This window comes from Sinocyclocheilus anshuiensis, unplaced genomic scaffold, assembly GCF_001515605.1.
Source record: "Sinocyclocheilus anshuiensis isolate Anshui unplaced genomic scaffold, SAMN03320099.WGS_v1.1 scaffold85, whole genome shotgun sequence".
Taxonomy (NCBI): domain Eukaryota; kingdom Metazoa; phylum Chordata; class Actinopteri; order Cypriniformes; family Cyprinidae; genus Sinocyclocheilus; species Sinocyclocheilus anshuiensis.
In genome coordinates, this window is record NW_015536800.1 from 821,014 (window position 1) to 828,495 (window position 7,482).

The 7,482-nt window shown below is 35.8% G+C and overlaps 1 protein-coding gene across 1 annotated transcript in view; it reads left to right on the forward strand.

The window, feature by feature from the left end:
* The first annotated feature begins 496 nt into the window (after window positions 1-496).
* The window catches only part of cpe (carboxypeptidase E), a 25,111-nt gene continuing 18,125 nt past the window's right edge, over window positions 497-7,482 (forward strand). Inside the window, exon 1 of the mRNA XM_016443601.1 lies at window positions 497-947. Within this exon, the coding sequence (XP_016299087.1) occupies window positions 707-947 (241 nt within the window). The 5' untranslated portion in view covers window positions 497-706. The remainder of the gene's footprint in view (window positions 948-7,482) is intronic.

Below are 7,482 nucleotides of genomic sequence, written 5' to 3' on the forward strand. Positions count from 1 at the left end.
ATAATTTACCAATAAGCACAGTAGGCTATTACTAAATTAGGAGTTTATGGACAGAAACATTAGGCATATTTGTCAGATATGAATTATCACTGGTACGATAAATTAATTTTAAAATATAAAAATGAATAATTCAATATTAAAAAAAAGTGATGTAGCATCATTAAGAACAAACAATGAACAAAATTATATTTATAAATAGTTAATAATAACCAAAATTAACCCCAAGATTCATTTATGTGCAAAAGAAGAAATTCATACAGATTTTGAAGTAAATGATAACAGTTTTTCATTTTTAGGTGATTGTTAATGTTCACACATTAACCCACCATTCATCTACAATAACAGTTTACTTAAGGATATTTCAATTGAGCTACTTCAGCTTTACTTAAGTATCCATAACTTTACATTTAATTAAATCTGACGATTGGATGTCACACAACAACACCGTAAATTCGTTCGTCATTACACAAGCCACGCCCCTGTAGGGTAGCACCGTGCGCGTTCACCAATTGCGCGTGTGTAATCTTCGCGCTACACGTCCGCGATTTCACGCGCGTCCCCGCGGCTAAACAGGTAGTCGGGACTCGCGCTCACGCATCAGTTCTGCGGTTCATACAGGACACGACACAGACAACCAGAGAGACAAACAGAAAGAGAGACAGACAGACAGACAGACAGCAGTGCTAAGAGAGACAAGACGGGAGCGATGACGGCGGCGGTGTTTTGCGGGGCTCTGCTGATGCTGGCCCTGGCCTCAGGCGGGGATGCTGCGGGGGAAGGAGCAGTCTCCTTTGAGTACCACCGATATGAGGAGATGCGGAAAGCGCTGGTGTCCGTTTGGCTCCAGTGCCCCTCCATCACCCGCATCTACACGGTGGGCGAGAGTTACGAGGGCCGAGAGCTGCTCGTGCTGGAAATGAGCGACAACCCCGGGATCCACGAGCCTGGTGAGAGATGAGCATTAGCTATGACAGATTATAATACAGCAAGACAGACCATCATAGCATTAACTAATGAAGCTCCACAGAGCAGCGTAAGCAAGCATTTTCCTCTGTGTGCCATGTTTATCCATTCTACAAGAAATTACATTAGGCCATTAACCGATAACAAATCAGTAAAGGGGGTTCTCCAATTACAGTCGCCCTTCCAGTGAAATGACCACCTTTGTCATATTGCCATTTTTTATATTTCACGTTTTATCCTCTTTGCTGACAACAATGAGTGATGTGAGAGGTTCATAAACGAGGCGAAAACAGCCTCTGCTCTCATGGCGATGGGAGACATTACTGAATTGCTATTGAAATTCATGATTTTAACATCTAAATACAAACTTGTCTCTAATAGGCCTATTTATATTGAATAGGCATTGCCTCAGAGACTACTTTGCATGGTCACAATGGTGTATACTGGTTAATTTCATAATTTTGCAAGTGTTTCATATATCATCTCTGCTCGCTGTGATGCGCAGGTGCGCTTTGGTGTGTCTGCGCGCTCACGGAGATGTGATGACAGCAGCTCACTGTGCGCCATTTTGCGAGGGTTGCAGAATGAATATACAATTGCAAGACTTATTGCACTGCTTCTTGCCAAATAAATAGATACATTGACATAAATATTAATTATAACGTTTATATTATTTTTTTTAGCTTACTTAGACTGAAGAGTACAGCAATGAATGAAGGAGTCTTCGTTGCCTAAATGAGGGCCAGTTATAATATTGCCCTGCACAGCTGTCATTATTCATGACTGATTGCTGAAGAATTACAAAGAGCCTTGTAATAAAAACAGTATTTTTGCTGTGCACATGCAGATCTTTATGGTAGGCCTATGCCGTGGTAATTAAGGTTTGAGTAATATAGGCTTAAACATGAAAGCAACATTCATACTATTTGTGTTGTGTAGGCCGATGTAGGCTACTATGGTTTTAAATCCTTGATCTGAAGCTCTACGCTAATTAGTTCATTTAGTGTGCTCTGTTTAGATTTGAGATTGTACTCCATTTACAGTCTGGAATTAGGCTGACGGATTAAGCTAATCGCTGAACACCTCATACTGAAACCTACATAGACATGCATCAATTATTTAGGAGTGTTAATTTTTGATAATTTCTATTCTGAATTCAGTACATGATTACCGAAACCCAATTGGAGGTATGATATTATGCATGCATCTTATCTCTGTCAATTAAACACTTTTTTTGTTTATACAGGCCTTTATATACAATGTCTGTGTGACATTGGCTGCTGTATCATCAATTTCCTCAGAGATCATTTGACTTAGATAAAACAAGCACCTATCTTTACTCTATAATTGAATTTCGGTAACACTATTTTAAGGTGTCCTTGTTACACGTTACATGTACTTACTATTATAATAACACTTAATTATGCATAATTACATGCAAGTAACCCTAAACCAAACCCTAATCCTAACCCTAACCATATAGTAAGTACATGTAGTTAATTAATATTACTCGGTACTTAAATGTATAATTCCACTGTAACAAGGATACCTTAAAATAAAGTGTAACCTGAATTTCTTTTGATTAGAATAAAGTCATTAACCCTCTGGGGTCCGAGGGTGTTTTGGGGCCCTGGAAAAGTTTTGACATGCCCTGACATTTGTGCTTTTTTCAGTTGCTTATAAACATTTTAATGGCTAAGTTTAGTAGCACCATACGTATCCGCGTTTGTCGACCCCAAAGGGTTAACTAACATTAGTTAATACATTAGATATGAGCTAGCAATGAACGATAAAGCAATTATTAATCTATAGGTTAATTTTAAATTCTGTATACTAATTTATAATTCACATTTCAAATAGTATAAATTAATGAAAAAATAAGCTCAAGAACGATAACAAAATAATAAATAAACAGTGTTGGGGAGTAGCTAGTTGCATTTAATGGAATTACATAATTTTATTACAAAATAAATGTAATTGTAATTAAATTACTGTTACTTATGAAAATGTTAACGATTACAAAGGGGGTTGCATCTGAATATTTTCACACACATACAGATTTAATTGACTTCTTTCATAAGTTGCATTGACTGCTCTAAAATATGAGACAACAATGTTTCACTAGTTTAGGATACAGAACAGGACATACGCTTATTTGATAATTGTTTTATTTTCTGTTTGGGTTTATGTATATGCTTTATTTTTTAAGATTAACTGTTTTTTTCCAAGGCACCATTGGATGCCAGTGTTTCATATAATAGCTATCCAAAGATTTGATTTCAAAAACAGTATATAGCTATTAAACTATCTTGTTATGATTGTAAATCAGTATTTAACCTCAGAATGATCTCAAAGTAAAAAGTGGTGCTAAAGTCTGATTTTGTGGTGGCTATGCTTTCAATTCTATTATTGCTTTAAATAATTACCTGCTTTAAATGTTTTAAAATGATACCACTTGAAAACATTAGAAATGTAGAAAAGTAATCAAATGTAATCAGTTACATTACCTTAATAAAGTAATTGAAATAGTTACACTATACTTATTACATTTTAAATGGAGTAACTTGTAATCTGTATAACATTTGTTATACTGTATAACCTATAACATTTCCAAAGTAACTTCCCAACACTGTAAATGAATAAAAATAATTAAATTAATTAATAGTAATACAAATTGTAAGAATATATGTTTAATCTATTATAATTAATTGGCAATTAATAATAATAACAGATTAACAAATGCTGTAAAATTGTATATTATTGATTGATGATACCTAATGAATTAATGTTTACTGTAAAATTTCTGTAAAATGCCAGTTTAGCTATTAGAGCTCACTCCAGTTGTAGTTCCTGGACATATATTATAAAATGACACAGAATATCTCATTTATTTTGAAAATGCTAAAGTCATGCATTGGATTTCTATTATTGACACATTAAGTTCATGTGTTGACTAAGCAAAACTCATTCACAGTCTTGTGTTGATGGTGAGTTCCGTGTGTACAAGTGAGAGTAGTAAGACAGGGAGCTGTTCTCCTAAAGGTAGGGCCCCTGTTCCTTAAATAGGTTGGCTCTCAGTATGTGTGTTTGCGTAGATATGACTCATTGCATTAAGGCTTTTATTGCTACCAGATGAGTTTCCAGCACCACCCACACCCTGTAGCTATGGGCAACCAGCTGCACCTCAGCAGCAGCGTACAGATGTGAGAGAGAGAGCGGGATATCAAAGAGAGGCCCCGTCGTCGGTCGGGATGCTGCTAGTGTAGAGTGTTATGGCTGGGTAGAAATAGCAGTTGCCCTGGAGACAGATCAGCTTAGCACCATGAGCCATGCGCTTCCCTGTACTCAGTCAGATGAGGAAGAATTAGCGTGCAATGCCGTCTGCCACAGCTCAGAAACAGGCCATCTGGTGCTCTGCTGAGTGAGCATGTGACAGCACCTATATCAGATACACACATTCACACATATGATAAGATCTGGCCTTTTTACTGCCTCCTTTCAAAGCTTTTTTTTTAAGCTTTTCGAACACATCAAGTGTCTTGTATATTGATATTAATATCGCATATGCATATTTTCACTTTGCATTTTCCATGAATACACTTTGGTATTCCATGACTTTTTTTTTATTTTATTTTAAATTATTTTATTTTATTTATAATTTATAAGTATTAACTAAATAAATGTCCAAAATGTAATATTTTGCTTTGCTCCACATTTTTTGTACAACCCTAATACTGCATGCATTTTCCCATATGAAAAGTTTTCCATATGCTCAAGTTATATTAAGAAAAAAATATTGGGAATTGGGGGGAAAATTTTAGAATTTTAAGTTAATCATTAACTATAAACCAAAATTGGTCCTAAGATCTCTAGACCCTACTAAGTGGTAGCTAAATCCAGGCTAAATTTACAAATTGCAACCCTGTGGCACCCATTCTGGTATAGTTTAAAAATATAATGTAATTAATTTAATTTCATTTAAATTAATGTAAATATTTAAACAGATATTTCACCCCCAAATGAACATTTTGTCATCATTTACTCACTCTTATGACTTGAGTGATGACAGAATTCTCATTTTTGGTGAACTATCCCCTTAATTTTGATGTTTATAGACCAATTTCCAATTTCCAATATAGACCAACGATTTGTATCGTGAAAAAGCGCTATACAAATAAACTTGAATTTCGGTGTCAAACCGATGACGTTTTTTGTGGGCAGAGCCTATCTGGTGGCAGAAAATGACAGTTTTATAGTAGCAGTCTATGGAAGCCATGGAATAAAAGAATAAAAAAGGTAACATTTCCTGAAAGGTTAAGAACCTCTTTTCACTGACCATTTGTTTTAAAAAAGAAGGATGTCAAGCTCTATTCATGGAAAGTGTCGTATAATTCTATTTTCCACTGTATTGTACATTTATCGTACAGAAAAATAAGAGCATATCTGAAGCAACCGAAGCTCTCTGTCTCTTTGTGGTTTTTTGCACAAGGGGTGTGAAGAAAATATATGGTATCACTGGTATATTCCAGTGAGCGAAAGTTCATTAATAATACATGCTAGAGGGATTCCACATCTGTTTTCATCTCTCTCTCCCTCTTTTATAGATCACATCATCTGTTCTAGGAGATTATTAGTTATTTTAGACAGGAATATAGTTTAGTCTTTGAACAGTGTACAGCATTCTGCATAGATCAAACCTTTTCTTTAGATCATTTTTATCTCCCCCAAATAACCATCATCTCTGTGGTCAGATCTGTTGTTGAGATGCGTCTTATGTCATACATGGCCTGACTGTTCGTGAAATATGTGTGCGTTTCCACTGAAATGTGCTGAATCAATTATTTTGAATTAATGGTCTCCTTTGGTCAACATAGCCATGGAAACCAGCGTTTTTTTGACGTTAATGGTACTGTTTGTGTATGTCTTTAAGAGGTTATAGACTTGCGTCATAAGCACACATTTCCTGACTGATTGAACTGATGGATGGGTTTAGTAGAAAGGAAAGGATATACTGTAAGAATAGAATCAAACCTAATGCGGAGTGATTCAATATATTTACATTTATAATTAAATAAATGTAAATAAATACTTTTTATATCTGAGGTTGCCGTTTTGATATTTGAGGTTTTAGAGAGGTAGAGAGAGTCTTTGATGTTATGTAAATGATGTTGTGAGGTTTTGTCATCATGTGGTAATATGAGGATCAGAAAGATTTGAATAAAATCCTCCTCCTTTTCCTCTCATGAAGATGAGACCCCAGTTTCTGCTCTCAAAGGCACATGCATTTCTCATCTTTGGGCATCTTTGGGCTGTTCTCTCAGTGTGTCTCTGGCTAAAACACAGCAAGAGAGAAATTGTGAAAGGGCAGCCTGCTCCAGTAAACATAATGCACATGTGCTAGTGTGTGATTTGTTTTTCATAAGAAATCTGCATTTTGAATCAAGGAAAATCAAGGGGCACATTTTGTCAGTCCTTCCTTTCCTTTGGAATCGACACTTGATGCCAATTTTGATACTGCAGCGATAATTAATAGCAGCAAACCTGCTGTTAAACACGTCTTTATTGAATTGCCAAATTTGACTAGTTTGGATATTTTTCCTCCAAGTTTAAAAGGAACCAAAGCTGATGCCGAATTTCAAAAACCCATGCATTCCTCATTACGCTTCCGTTCTGCAGCGTTCACATTTTGTACGGCACTTGGCCAGTAAGATTAGAAGCTTGGAACTTCTCTGTAACTGCATAAATATTAAATATCATTTAAAAATCACAGGCGGATCTATCAATGTTAAAGTGAAGAACACCTGCTCACTGCTGTGGCATCAATAAAACATCTTTATTGCATATTATTGTGTTTCTGCGTGCATTAAATGTGCATAATGCAAATTAATACTTTTAGTCAGCAAGGATGTATGGGATGATATTAGACTCAAAATGATTAATAGATGCACGCACAATTATCCATGTACTGCATAAATGTTATACATTTATCTTACTAACCACAAACAAATGCCTTTCAATTTGAGTCTGTGGAATTTGGGATTAAATGATTGTGCAGCGATTTGTACAAATACAGACATGTTTGCGAATAAAAATCACTGAAACAAATGCTTTTCAACCGGTGTCTGCAGAGTTAAGAATTACGTTAATGTGCAGCATTCTGTTCAAATAGAGACATATTTGTGAATACAAATGTTGTAGTTTGTATTAAAGTATCATGATTTGTGCATGTTGCGATTAAAATGTGCATTTGTGGATCAGGTGGCACACGTGCATTCATTCATGTCTTTTCTGAGTCGATTCTATCTGATTCATTTGAATTTTGAGACTTTCGTTCCGCCCTTTTAGCCTTGCCCAATCCACACACACACAGCTCGCGATCCACGCACAGCTGAGCCACAGAAAATCAGCGACCACTAGATGGCACTAGCCCCACTCACATGTGTGAATTCCATTGTGTACAGTTTTATATATGTTACATTGTGTTTTCTTTGTTTCTTTTTGGTTTGGCTATTCTCCTCT